This window comes from Oncorhynchus clarkii, chromosome 20 (genome assembly GCF_045791955.1).
Source record: "Oncorhynchus clarkii lewisi isolate Uvic-CL-2024 chromosome 20, UVic_Ocla_1.0, whole genome shotgun sequence".
Classification (NCBI taxonomy): Eukaryota; Metazoa; Chordata; class Actinopteri; order Salmoniformes; family Salmonidae; genus Oncorhynchus; species Oncorhynchus clarkii.
Window position 1 is genome coordinate 16,401,846 of NC_092166.1, and position 14,426 is coordinate 16,416,271.

Genomic DNA, 14,426 nt, shown 5'->3' on the forward strand with positions numbered 1-14,426 from the left:
ATCTCCATGGCATCGTAAACTAAAGATCTAGTTTGTATTTTCAATATGAAGTCCATCAGGACTTGCCAGACAGTGACGTTAGTGATTGGCTTGTCAGCAGCCTATCGCATCGGTAAGAGAGCCGTTCATTTGGCTCCCTAATTTGCATACTGGTAGTGTTTTTTTTTGGCAATTATTTGCAGATAAATGATAACATTCAATGAAGATGGTGAATACCATATCAACAGTCTGCTTTATTTTTCAATCATACCTGTATTGCAGATAGCTGAAAAGGCCTCTTAAGAAAGCTTGAAGCCTGTGGGTCAGTTGCTAAACAAGTGTTTAAAAAAAAAAAGACATTCTGCAATTGAGTTGCATACACTTGTTGAAATTATTTTAGTTATTGAATGTCGTTCCCTCTCTCTTAATTGAGCATCTGTTTTTATTCTAGACCCATTTGGCACTTTTTCCAGTGACTAATCACACAATTTCTTTGGTTTAAAATTGTACCTTAAATAATTTTAAAGATAATTTGGCCACTTCATTTTTCTGTTTTTAATAAAATACATTAATTTAAAGAACAAACAAAAATACTTTTAATCTCAAGAGGAGGAAGGTTTAAGGTCATAGTCCTAGACAATATCGAATTATGACTAACAATACACTGAATTCAGACATTTACAGTAACTTAAATTGTAAGTACAATCCCACACCAAATTTTTCAAATCTGGGAGGTAAACCCAATCAAGTACTCAACAATTTCACTGTATTTTGGATGTAATCAAGGCATTAGAAGGTACCAGAGGCCACCAAAATAAATCTTCTTCTGCAAAAATGTCATAACAGCCCAGGGGAGCCTGGCTGGCTACTTTTTTTCTATTAGGCTGGCTACTCCATGTGCTTGTGGAAAACCACTGGTGACTCACCCCAAATCCCCTAACCTTAACCACGAAACTGACTTGAGGTCAGCATATAGGGTCTCAACTTCCTTCTACTCTCTTACCCTTCAATCTTCCTGTCCCTTCTCCCCTCTCGTCTGTACAGGAGGAGGTGGCGGCACCTGCCACCGAGCCGTCGTCTTCACCGCCGGAGCCCAGCCCTGTGGCCCCGACCTCCTTGCCGCCCGCCGACGCACCAGACGAGACGTGGGAAGAGAAGGAGGACAAGCAGAACGCCGACACACCCCCGCTCAAACCGGGCGACCTCAAGTATCAGTACAAAGGAGGTTGGTGGTCCCTTAGAAATGACTGAAGATATCAGTCAAGGATCTGTATCGGACTCAATGAATATCTAATATTCGTTGATTGATTCTTTGAGACGTGTCCTCATTTTTCCCGTCATATGAAATGTCTCATCGTTGAAATGGGCAATAAACTGTCTGTTTCTATAACCACATTTCCATCCACGGATTTTATGTGAGTCAAGTCATACCGTATAAAAATAAATCACAACAGCTGTGATGGAAAAAGGAAGTGTCGGTACAATTACCAAAATGTCGACAGACAATAGGTTCATTCGACATAGTGGGATATTTTTATTGGTAAAATCAATTATGCAACAAATTGCGGCGGAAACAATTTCTTGTGTGATTTTTGATAGCATCGTGTGACTGCAAATTGTATAGTTATTTTATGTTGTGTGGTCCTCCCACTATGACTTTTAAAAGCATGCACAGTTTAAAGGGCTACAGATGAAATAAGTTATGGTGAAAGTGCTGTGATTAGCTTGATTCTCCTTTCCAATAAATATTGAGTGTCTTGTGACATGATGATCACTGCCAATTAATCAATCTCATCATATAACTTAACCTGTCCACTTTATTAGTGAACTGTTGTCTAGAGTAGAGGTCGACCGATTATCATTTTACAACAGCGATACCCATTTTATTGAAGGACCAAAAAAAGCCGATACCGATTCTTTTTTTATTTTATATATGTATATATATTAATAATAATAATGACAATTACAACAATACTGAATGAACACTTTTATTTGAACTTAATATAGTACATCAATCAAATCAATTTAGCCTCAAATAAATAATGAAACCGGTTCAATTTGGTTTAAATAATACAAAAACAAAGTGTTTGAGAAGAAAGTAAAATTGCAATATGTGCCATGTAAAAAAGCTACCGTTTAAGTTCCTTGCTCAGAACATGAGGACATATGAAAGCTGATGGTTCCTTTTAACATGAGTCTTCAATGTTCCCAGTTATGAAGTTTTAGGCTGTAGTTATTATAGGACTATTTCTCTCTTGTCCATTTGTATTTCATGTATCTTTTGACTATTGGATGTTCTTATAGGCACTTCAGTATTGCCAGCCTAATCTCTGGAGTTGATAGGCTTGAAGTCATAAACAGCGCTGTGAACAAGCATTGCGAAGTGCTGCGTTGGCAAACGCAGTAAAGTCACCGCTCAGACTGCTCTATCAAATATCAAATTATAGTATAATAATATAATAACCACAGAAATACGAGCCTTTGGTCATTAATATGGTCAAATCCAGAAACTATCATTTTGAAAAACAAAACGTTTATTCTTTCAGTGAAATACGGAACCGTTCCATATTTTATCGAATGGGTGGCAACCCTAAGTCTAAATATTGCTATTACATTGCACAACTTTAATGTTATAATTATGTACAATTCTGGCAAATGAATTACTGTCTTTGTTAGGAAGAAATGGTCTTCACACAGTTCGCAACGATCCGGGCGGCCCAAACTACTGCATATACCCTGACTCTGCTTGCACTGAACGCAAGAGAAGTGATACAATTTCCCTAGTTAATATTGCCTGCTAACATTCATTTCTTTTAACTAAATATGGAGGTTAAAAAAATATACTTCTGTGTATTGATTTTAAGAAAGGCATTGATGTTTATGGTTAGGTACATTTGTGCAACGAATGTGCTTTTTAAATCATCACCCGTTTGGCAAAGTAAGCTGTGATTCGATGATAAATTAACAGCCATTGATTAAATGCAGCACAGGACAAGCTACTTAACTACACATGGTTGATGATATTACTAGGTTAAGATTATGTAAAGATTGATTGTTTTATAAGATAAATTTAGCGCTAGCTAGCAACGTACCTTGGCTCCTTGCAGCCACGAGGTCCTTTTGACGCTGCACTCGTGTTACAGGTGGTCAGCCTGCCACACAGTCTCCTCAAGGATTGCAATGTAATCGTTTGGATGGCGATTGTATTGCAATGTAATCGCCGTCCATAACAATTACCGATTGTTATAACTTGAAATCGGCCCTAATTAATCGCACATGCCGATTAATCGGTCGACCTCTAGTCTAGAGTGCATGTGCAAAAACCAGATTGGGCAAGTTTGCCCAAACAGTTTTTGTGACAAAACCATCGATGGACTGGAAAATGCAATGGAAACACATTGAACTTGTTTTGTTTTTTTATTCGGTACATGAGTACTTTAGCGCAAAAGTTGTTTTTACGTGCACTATGTCATCAAGCACAGCCTTTTATCTGCCGTTCTGTTCTGATGGAAACAAACCTCAGGAAGGAAAATTTACATATTTTGTTAAGGCGGATATTATAATATTTGCATGAAAATCTATCACAAATTGAATGGAAACCTAGCTACTGTCAAAGATCCCCATTACTCATGTGTATGGCCAGCGTTATCCCTAATGAAATACATGTCTCTTCAAGAGTAGTCTGATAGATTGGGTTGGGTGTGTTACAACAACACCTAAGCAGTATAACTAGTCCTTTGTAGGCAATTCAAACTCTCCCGCTCCTCCACCCTTTCCTCCCAACAGAGCAATGGAAGCCTATCGACCCAGAGGAGAAGAAGAGGTACGACAGGGAGTTCCTGCTGGGTTGCCAGTTCATTAGTGCCAGCATGAACAAGCCTGAGGGCCTGCCTCTCATCACAGACGTTGTGCTAGATAAGGTAAACTATACCATCAAATTAATTCATTCATTTTCTGATCCAGTATGGTGATTTTATAGGCACCCAGTAAAAGGTATTATTCTAATAAGTGTTATGAAATTAAAGGGATTATGCTCTAGTGCAAATTTTAGTTTTGATTTTATGTGGATTTTAACACCTCCCATGTTTCAATCATGTGCTTTTCTAGTATCTCTGTCCCAATGTTAATTTCAATGACAATCCAATGTCAAAATCATAGGTACATAATTCTCTCTTTCTCTGTGTAGGCGAATAAGACCCCCATGCGCCCAGCGGAGCCGGGTCGCAACATGAACGCCGGGCCAGACTTCACCCCCGCCTTCATGGGTAACCTGGGTAGACAGTCCTCTGGGGGAGGGGGACCACGGGCCCCTGGAAGGGACCACATGGGAGTGAGTATGGCAGTGTGTTGGGTGTGTGTCTGCATAGTGTCCTCTAACTCTATGGTCAGTGTATAGAGATCCTATAATTCAGGACCAAGATGGACGATTGTTTGGTCATGTTAATAGGATGCCCATTATAGTGTTCTATTTATTTATGTTGGTTCTATGTGTTTTCTGTGTGTGTTCGTCAGTATTTGTTAAGTATGGGCTGTTGGTGTGTGTGTGTGTCCGTGTCTCTTGGAAAGCATTAGTCATAGTTCAGAGTACATAGTATGTCACTCTCCAAATGTCTCTCTATCCTTCCTCCCATGTTTACTGATTTGAAAGGAAATGACTGGTGTAAGAAATATGGTGGAAACTCCCACTAGCCCATGCCTCTACCAATCTAATGCTATTAAATTTGTGGGAAGTAGTGAATTAGTGCACACTTCAGGAGAAAGGAGATATCATTGGATGCACCCTTTTTTATCACGTTTCTTTAAAACAAGTGATTTGATTTGATCATCAACCAATGATTTATTGTGACATTTAAAGATAACCATTGAATGGTGTTCTAAGACTTCCGTTGAGTGAAACTGGCCCTGCTCTCTACCTTGTTTCTGTCTAAAACTGTGCTCTGGTAGTGTATGATTGACAGCCCGGTGTGTTTCTTGAGTTCATAGACCTCATCTCCTCCCTCTTTATACCTCTTTCTCTCCCTCCCCTCCCTCTTTCTCCCTACCACTCTCTCTCCCCTTCCAATCTATATCTCCTCTTCCCCCAGCCCCCAGGACCACGGCGCTCCCAGCAGGGCCAGCGCAAGGAGCCCCGCAAGATCATCACAATCTCCTCATCGCTAGGTGGCGAAGTGGAGCTCAACAAGGCGGAGAAGGCCTGGAAGCCCACAGTGAAGAAGGCTGTGACCCGGGGCCGAGGTGCCGCCCCCGAGGATGAGGAGAGCGACGACCCCGAGCAGGCCAAGACCCAGGAGCTGTTCAAGAGGGTCCGCTCCATCCTCAACAAGCTGACCCCTCAGATGTTCCAGCAACTGATGAAACAGGTCACAGAGCTGACCATCGACACGGAGGAGCGGCTGAAGGGAGTGATCGACCTGATCTTTGAGAAGGCCATCTCCGAGCCCAACTTCTCTGTGGCCTACGCAAACATGTGCCGCTGCCTTATGGGGGTGAGTGAAGTGTTTGGGCGGCCCGTGTTAGTCTTTTTATTTCCTTTCTCTCCCTCTATGTTGAGCCTTGTGTTTTGGACCATTGCAGTCTTTTGATGAAATTTAACAACTCAAGGAGCTGAGGACAAGCCCTCTGCTTTCCTTTGATTCTGTCTTTATTCTACTGGACATAAACCAAACAGACCTTGAAGTAAACTAGTATTTCTCCTTGCTTCCTTTCATTGGCTCTTTCTAGTTGAAAGTGCCCACCACAGACAAGCCGGGAGTGACTGTAAACTTCCGCAAGCTGCTGCTCAACCGCTGTCAGAAAGAGTTTGAGAAGGACCAGGATGATGACGTCATCTTTGAGGCCAAACAGAAGGAGATGGAGGCTGCCAAAGAGGTAGGGGAGGATTCATTTCACATGACAATTTAGTCATTTAGCAAACGTGACATACATGCATTCTTCTTAAGATGGCTAGGTGAGAACCATGCAAGTGAGAAAAGAAGTGGCTTTTTTTTTAAATAGATGCTGCCATTCTTTTTTATAATTCAAGATTCAACAAACTACTTTGATAGACAACCTGTGTAATAGATGCGTTTCCATTCTGTTTCACCCTCCTTTGTGAACTTTCAAACTAACCTCGGACCTCTCGTTTCCCAGGAGGAGAAAGCTGGTCTGAAGGCGACGCTGGAGGAGGCCAAAGACCAGGCGCGGCGGCGGTCGCTGGGCAACATCAAGTTCATCGGTGAGCTGTTCAAGCTGAAGATGCTGACGGAGGCCATCATGCACGACTGCATCGTCAAGCTGCTGAAGAACCACGACGAGGAGTCGCTGGAGTGCCTCTGTAGACTGCTGTCCACCATCGGCAAGGACCTGGACTTTGAGAAAGCCAAGGTACGCAGAGAGAGGAAGAGAGTGAGAGACGCACACGCACACACACACACACACAGGAGCAGACACACACTCACACTGACATAATTACCTTTACGGAAATTAGAATGGCCACACCCACCCGCCCCCAGTCTGACTGTCCCTCTGACCCCCCTAGCCCCGTATGGACCAGTACTTTGCCCAGATGGACAAGATCATCAAGGAGAAGAAGACCTCATCTAGGATCCGCTTCATGCTGCAGGACGTCATCGATCTCAGACGGGTACAACTACAACCCCCCCCATCCCTCTCTGTACAATGTTCTCTCTTCCTTTCTCGTTCTCCTTGTTTCTACTCATTTTCTCGCCCTCTTTCTCTCTTCCTCCATCTTTCTGTATCTTCCTTGCGCTCTATCTCTCTCATAATTAATTTCAGAGGGCTTTATTGACATGGGAAACGTTTAAATGGCCAAAAAAAGAGAAATGGACAATAAACAAAAGTGAAATAAACAAGAAAAAACAGTGGACATTACACCCACAAAGGTTCCACAAGAATAAAGCCACTTCATATGTCTATATAGTGTTCTAATGATGTGCAAATAGTTAAAGCGCAGAAGGGAAAATAAATAAATATAAATATGGGTTGTAAACGCAGCAAAAAAAGAAACGTCCTCTCACTGTCAACTGCATTTATTTTCAACAAACTTAACATGTGTAAATATTTGTAGGAACATAACACGATTCAACAGCTGAGACATAAACTGAACAAGTTCCACAGACATGTGACTAACAGAAATTGAATAATGTGTCCCTGAACAAAGGGAGGTTCAAAATCAAAAGTAACAGTCAGAATCTGGTGTGGCCACCAGCTGCATTAAGTACTGCAGTGCATCTCCTCCTCATGGACTGCACCAGATTTGCCAGTTCTTGCTGTGAGATGTTACCCCACTCTTCCACCAAGGAACCTACACGTTTCCGGACATTTCTGGGGGGAATGGCCCTAGCCCTCACCCTCCGATCCAAAAGGTCCCAGACGAGCTCAATGGGATTGAGATTTGGGATCTTCGCTGGCCATGGCAGAACACTGACATTCTTGTCTTGCAGGAAATCACACACAGAACGAGCAGTATGGCTGGTGGATTTGTCATGCTAGAGGGTCATGTCAGAATGAGCCTGCAGGAAGGGTACCACATGAGGGAGGAGGATGTCTTCCCTGTAGCGCACAGTGTTTAGATTGCCTGCAATGACAACAAGCTCATTCCGATGATGCTGTGTGTGACACACCGCCCCAGACCAGGACGGACCCTCCACCTCCAAATCGATCCCGCTCCAGAGTACAAGCCTCGGTGTAACGCTCATTCCTTCAATGATAAACATGAATCCGACCTTCACCCATGGTGAGGCAAAACCGTGACTCGTCAGTGAAAAGCACTTTTTGCCAGTCCTGTCTGGTCCAGCAACGGTGGGGCTGTGCCCATAGGTGACGTTGCCGGTGATGTCTGGTGAGGACCTGCCTTACAACAAGCCTACAAGCCCTCAGTTCAGCCTATTGCGGACAGTCTGAGCACTGATGGAGGAATTGTGCGTTCCTGGTGTAACTCGGGCAGTTGTTGCCATCCTGTAGCTGTCCTGCAGGTGTGATGTTCGGATGTACCGATCCTGTGCAGGTGTTGTTACATGTGGTCTGCCACTGCGAGGACGATCAGCTGTCCGTCGTGTCTCAACGTAGCGCTCGCTGTCTTAGGTGTCTCACAGTACGCACATTGCAATATCTTCCCTGGCCTCATCTGCAGTCCTCAAGCCTCATTGCAGCACGCCTAAGGCACGTTCACGCAATGTGCAGGGACCCTGGACATCTTTCTTTTGGTGTTTTTCAGAGTCAGTAGAAAGGCGTCTCTAGTGTCCTAAGTTTTCATAACTGTGCCTACCGTTTGCAAGCTTTTAGTGTCTTAATGACCCACAGGTGGGAAGCATGGGAAACGGTGTGTAAACCCTTTACAATGGAGATGTGAAGTTATTGGATTTATTTGGAGTTAATTCGTAAAAATCCAAATATCTTTAAACGACAGGGTCTTGAAAAAGGGACGTTTGGGAATCGCTTCCTTTTAGTTGGTTGTAGAATTTAACAGCTCTTATCTGGGTTTTGATCATTAGCGGGTATTGGCCTCATTCTGCTCTGAATGCATTATTTGGTGTTTTATGTTGTACACTGCATGCAGAGTCTCAATTTGGTGATTGTCCCATTTTGTGAATTCTTGGTTGGTGAGTGGACCCCAGACCTCACAACTATGAAGTGCAATGGGTTCTATAACTGATTCAAGTATCTTTCTCTCTCTAGCTTTCTTTCGCTTTTCCTCCTTCTGTTTATTTGTCTTTGAAATAGTATCATTACCATCATGGCATCACAGTAATTACCATAGTAATTAACCATATGGCCCTGAAGCAGCATTGCTTATCTTAGACTTTAAAGAGTCATCTCCCTCCCTCTCCCTCCACCAGAGTGGCTGGGTGCCCCGGCGGGGGGAGCAGGGTCCTAAGACCATTGACCAGATCCACAAGGATGCTGAGCAGGAGGAACACATGCAGCAGGTCAAGGTTCAGCAGCAGCTCATGTCAAGGAATGACGGAGGAGGACGAGGAGGTGGTGGAGGGGGAAGAGACGGGAGGGGGGGGGACAGAGGAGGAAGGGATCAGGTGGGCCGTGGGGGCCAGCAGGTGGGAAGGGGCAGCCAGCCCCAGGACGAGGGCTGGAACACAGTGCCCATCTCCACCAAGAACAGACCCATCGATACCAGCCGGCTCAGCAAGATCACTAAGGTGAGGGGAGAGTTTCTTAATGTTTAGAACTTCTAAAAAAACCTGTGTTTTCACTACATTACCAACACATGGGGTTCCTCATTCTGGGTGGGAATGTAAACAAAATCGTTCATATTGCCTTTTTGTGTCTCACAAGGATGCTTTTTGTATTTGCCATATAGAGCATGACATGGTGGAGAGTTGTGTTGTCTGAATGCTTTGCCTGGATGTCATGCTGGTTGGACTTCCTTTACTTTATTAGACATGTTTCATCAGATGTTTTACCAAGTCAAGACCCACTGAGATGGATATCATTTTGGTATATCACCTCTGCTCTCTTAACCTTTTGACCTCTTCCCCCACTGAGATGGATATCATTCTGGTATATCACCTCTGCTCTCTTAACCTTTTGACCTCTTCCCCCACTGAGATGGATATCATTTTGGTATATCACCTCTGCTCTCTTAACCTTTTGACCTCTTCCCCCACTGAGATGGATATCATTTTGGTATATCACCTCTGCTCTCTTAACCTTTTGACCTCTTCCCCCACTGAGATGGATATCATTCTGGTATATCACCTCTGCTCTCTTAACCTTTTGACCTCTTCCCCCACTGAGATGGATATCATTCTGGTATATCACCTCTGCTCTCTTTACCTTTTGACCTCTTCCCCCACTAGCCTGGTGCTCTGGACTTCAGCAACCAGCTTCTTGCTCCCCAGCTCGGGGGTAAGGGCATGTGGGGCAGCTGGGGAAAGGGCAGCAGTGGAGGCACCACAGGAGCCAAGCCTGCCACCGGAGCTGAACCAGGTAGGGGCACGTTCAAACACACACACGGGCAAGACTAAACATGGAGTCTCTTGGAGACTATAGGTCGACCGATTTAATCCGAATGGCCGATTTAATTAGGGCCGATTTCAAGTTTTCATAACAATTAGAAATCGGTATTTCTGGACACGGATTTGGGTATTTAAAAAAATATATACAGTGGGGAGAGGAGGGGGCGTGTGAGGGAGGGGGAGGGCGAGAGGGGGGGGAGCGCGCGAGTGAGAGAGCGGGGGGGGAGCGCGCGAGAGAGAGAGGGGGGGGGGGTGAAGCGCGTGCGCGAGAGAGCGGGGGCGGGGAGCGTGAGGGGGCGGGGAGCGCGAGAGTGCGGGGGGGGGGGGAGAGCGAGCACGAGAGAGGAGGGGGGTGAGGGAGGGAGCGAGCGCGCGAGAGAGCGGGGGGGGGCGTGCGCGAGAGAGGGAGGAGGGAGCGAGCACGAGAGAGGAGGGGGGTGAGGGAGCGAGCGCGCAAGAGAGAGAGGGGGGGGAGCGCGTGCGCGAGAGAGCGGGGGGGGGGGAGAGGGAGCGAGCGCGCAAGAGAGAGGGGGGGAGAGAGCGGGGGGGAGCGCGTGCGCGAGAGAGCGGGGGGGGAGAGCGTGCGCGAGAGAGCGGGGGGAAGAGAGCGTGCGCGAGAGAGCGGGGGGAAGAGCGTGAGGGGGAGGAGGAGAGAGAGAGGGAGCGAGCGCGCAAGAGAGAGGGGGGGAGCGCGCAGGCGAGAGAGAGGGGGGGAGCGCGCAGGCGAGAGAGGGGGGGGAGTGCGCAGGCGAGAGAGAGGGGGGGGGAGCGCGCAGGCGAGAGAGAGGGGGGGAGCGCGCGAGAGAGAGGGGGGGGGGAGCGCGCGAGAGAGAGGGGGGGGGGAGCGCGCGGGCGAGAGAGAGAGGGAGGGGGAGCGCGCGGGCGAGAGAGAGAGGGAGGGGGAGCGCTCACGAGAGAGAGGGAGGTAGTGGACCAGTGTCAACATGACTGAGAAGACACATGACATGGCATGAAAGACAAAACAAAACAAGATTGGAAATATTATCAACATTACTTTGCACTTTTCACTGGCTGTCCCTCAGGTTGTTGCAGGAGGACACATATTTGGCTGCCAAAATGCACATTTTGGCTTTTCACCCAATAAATATTAGATTTTTTTCTTCAGCTTTTATAGTTTCAAATTCTTTGTATAGAATTATAATTTCTCTCTCTCTCGCAGCGGAGACTGGCCGTCCGGCCACCGGCAACCGTTTCTCTGCCCTGCAGCAGTCAGCTCCACCAGCATCCTCCTCAGACGCTGACCGCAGGGTACCCCAGAGGTCACTACTGCTCTTTCTATTTTTCCTTTTTTCTCTCCATTCTTCCTTCCTCTCCTTCCTGATCTTAATCTCCACCACTTCTCTCTTTCTCTCTGCCCGACTCGCTTACACACCTATTTTCTACCTCTTTCTCTTTCTTCCCCCACTTTCCCATCTCTTCTATTTCTCTCCCTCGTTTCTTTCCTCTTTCATATCTCTCCTCTCGCCTATTTCCTCAACGCTCTCTCCCCCCTCTACCTCGTAACGCGCTCTCCCCCTCTCGCTCGTAACGTGCTCTTTCTCCCCCCTCTCGCTCGTAACGTGCTCTCCCCCTCGCTCGTAACGCGCTCTCCCCCTCTCGCTCGTAACGCGCTCTCCCCCTCTCGCTCGTAACGCGCTCTCCCCCTCTCGCTCGTAACGCGCTCTCCCCCTCTCGCTCGTAACGCGCTCTCCCCCTCTCGCTCGTAACGCGCTCTCTCCCCCCTCTCGCTCGTAACGCGCTCTCTCCCCCCTCTCGCTCGTAACGCGCTCTCTCCCCCCTCTCGCTCGTAACGCGCTCTCTCCCCCCTCTCGCTCGTAACGCGCTCTCTCCCCCCTCTCGCTCGTAACGCGCTCTCTCCCCCCTCTCGCTCGTAACGCGCTCTCTCCCCCCTCTCGATTGCTCTCTCTCTCGTAACGATCGCTCTCTCTCTCGTAACGATCGCTCTCTCTCTCGTAACGATCGCTCTCTCTCTCGTAACGATCGCTCTCTCTCGTAACGATCGCACGCTCTCTCGTAACGATCGCTCTCTCTCTCGTAACGATCGCTCTCTCACTCGTAACGATCGCTCTCTCTCTCGTAACGATCGCGCGCTCTCTCGTAACGATCGCGCTCTCTCTCGTAACGATCGCGCTCTCTCTCGTAACGATCGCTCTCTCTCTCGTAACGATCGCTCTCTCTCTCGTAACGATCGCTCTCTCTCTCGTACGATCGCTCTCTCTCTCGTACGATCGCTCTCTCTCTCGTACGATCGCTCTCTCTCTCGTACGATCGCTCTCTCTCTCGTACGATCGCTCTCTCTCTCGTACGATCGCTCTCTCTCTCTCGTAACGATCGCTCTCTCGTAACGATCGCTCTCTCGTAACGATCGCTCTCTCGTAACGATCGCTCTCTCGTAACGATCGCTCTCTCGTAACGATCGCTCTCTCGTAACGATCGCTCTCTCGTAACGATCGCTCTCTCGTAACGATCGCTCTCTCGTAACGATCGCTCTCTCTCTCGTGTAACGATCGCGCTCTCTCTCGTGTAACGTTCGCGCTCTCTCTCGTGTAACGATCGCGCTCTCTCTCGTGTAACGATCGCGCTCTCTCTCGTGTAACGATCGCTCTCTCTCTCGTGTAACGATCGCTCTCTCTCTCTCGTAACGATCGCTCTCTCTCTCTCGTAACGATCGCTCTCTCTCGTAACGATCGCGCTCTCTCGTAACGATCGCGCTCTCTCGTAACGATCGCGCTCTCTCGTAACGATCGCGCTCTCTCTCGTAACGATCGCTCTCGCTCGTAACGATCGCGCTCTCGCTCGTAACGATCGCTCTCTCGTAACGATCGCTCGCTCGTAACGATCGCTCTCGCTCGTAACGATCGCTCTCTCTCGCTCGTAACGATCGCTCTCTCGCTCGTAACGATCGCTCTCTCTCGCTCGTAACGATCGCTCTCTCGTAACGATCGCTCGCTCGTAACGATCGCTCTCTCTCGCTCGTAACGATCGCTCTCTCTCGCTCGTAACGATCGCTCTCTCTCGCTCGTAACGATCGCTCTCTCTCGCTCGTAACGATCGCTCTCTCTCGCTCGTAACGATCGCTCTCTCTCGCTCGTAACGATCGCTCTCTCTCGCTCGTAACGATCGCTCTCTCTCGCTCGTAACGATCGCTCTCTCTCGCTCGTAACGATCGCTCTCTCTCGCTCGTAACGATCGCTCGCTCGTAACGATCGCGCTCGCTCGTAACGATCGCTCTCGCTCGTAACGATAGCTCTCTCTCGCTCGTAACGATCGCTCTCTCTCGCTCGTAACGATCGCTCTCTCTCGCTCGTAACGATCGCTCTCTCTCGTAACGATCGCTCTCTCTCGTAACGATCGCGCTCTCGCTCGTAACGATCGCTCTCTCGTAACGATCGCTCGCTCGTAACGATCGCTCTCTCTCGCTCGTAACGATCGCTCTCTCTCGCTCGTAACGATCGCTCTCTCGCTCGTAACGATCGCTCGCTCGTAACGATCGCTCGCTCGTAACGATCGCTCGCTCGTAACGATCGCTCTCGCTCGTAACGATCGCTCTCGCTCGTAACGATCGCTCTCGCTCGTAACGATCGCTCTCGCTCGTAACGATCGCTCTCTCTCGCTCGTAACGATCGCTCTCTCTCGCTCGTAACGATCGCTCGCTCGTAACGATCGCTCGCTCGTAACGATCGCTCGCTCGTAACGATCGCTCTCGCTCGTAACGATCGCTCTCTCTCGCTCGTAACGATCGCTCTCTCTCGCTCGTAACGATCGCTCTCTCTCGCTCGTAACGATCGCTCTCTCTCGCTCGTAACGATCGCTCTCTCTCGCTCGTAACGATCGCTCTCTCCCGCTCGTAACGATAGCTCTCTCTCGCTCGTAACGATAGTTCTCTCTCGCTCGTTACGATAGCTCTCTCTCGCTCGTAACGATAGCGCTCTCTCGCTCGTAACGATCGCTCTCTCTCGCTCGTAACGATCGCTCTCTCTCGCTCGTAACGATCGCTCTCTCTCGCTCGTAACGATCGCGCTCTCGCTCGTAACGATCGCGCTCTCGCTCGTAACGATCGCTCTCTCGTAACGATCGCTCTCTCGTAACGATCGCTCGCTCGTAACGATCGCTCGCTCGTAACGATCGCTCTCGCTCGTAACGATCGCTCTCTCTCGCTCGTAACGATCGCTCTCTCTCGCTCGTAACGATCGCTCTCTCTCGCTCGTAACGATCGCTCTCTCTCGCTCGTAACGATCGCTCTCTCTCGCTCGTAACGATCGCTCTCTCGCTCGTAACGATCGCTCTCTCTCGCTCGTAACGATCGCTCTCTCTCGCTCGTAACGATCGCTCGCTCGTAACGATCGCTCGCTCGTAACGATCGCTCGCTCGTAACGATCGCTCGCTCGTAACGATCGCTCGCTCGTAACGATCGCTCGCTCGTAACGATCGCTCTCGCTCGTAACGATCGCT

The 14,426-nt window shown here is 48.3% G+C and overlaps 1 protein-coding gene across 8 annotated transcripts in view; it reads left to right on the forward strand.

Moving 5' to 3' along the window:
- LOC139376014 (eukaryotic translation initiation factor 4 gamma 1-like) overlaps positions 1 to 14,426 on the forward strand; it is a 45,957-nt gene that overhangs the window by 20,604 nt on the left and 10,927 nt on the right. For all 8 annotated transcript variants that reach the window (XM_071118066.1, XM_071118061.1, XM_071118065.1 and 5 more), the window contains 10 exons: positions 1,024 to 1,204; positions 3,766 to 3,899; positions 4,166 to 4,309; positions 5,064 to 5,465; positions 5,701 to 5,847; positions 6,109 to 6,342; positions 6,497 to 6,601; positions 8,817 to 9,134; positions 9,795 to 9,924; positions 11,134 to 11,233. In XM_071118066.1, coding sequence (XP_070974167.1) covers positions 1,024 to 1,204; positions 3,766 to 3,899; positions 4,166 to 4,309; positions 5,064 to 5,465; positions 5,701 to 5,847; positions 6,109 to 6,342; positions 6,497 to 6,601; positions 8,817 to 9,134; positions 9,795 to 9,924; positions 11,134 to 11,233 — 1,895 coding nt within the window. The remainder of the gene's footprint in view (positions 1 to 1,023; positions 1,205 to 3,765; positions 3,900 to 4,165; positions 4,310 to 5,063; positions 5,466 to 5,700; positions 5,848 to 6,108; positions 6,343 to 6,496; positions 6,602 to 8,816; positions 9,135 to 9,794; positions 9,925 to 11,133; positions 11,234 to 14,426) is intronic.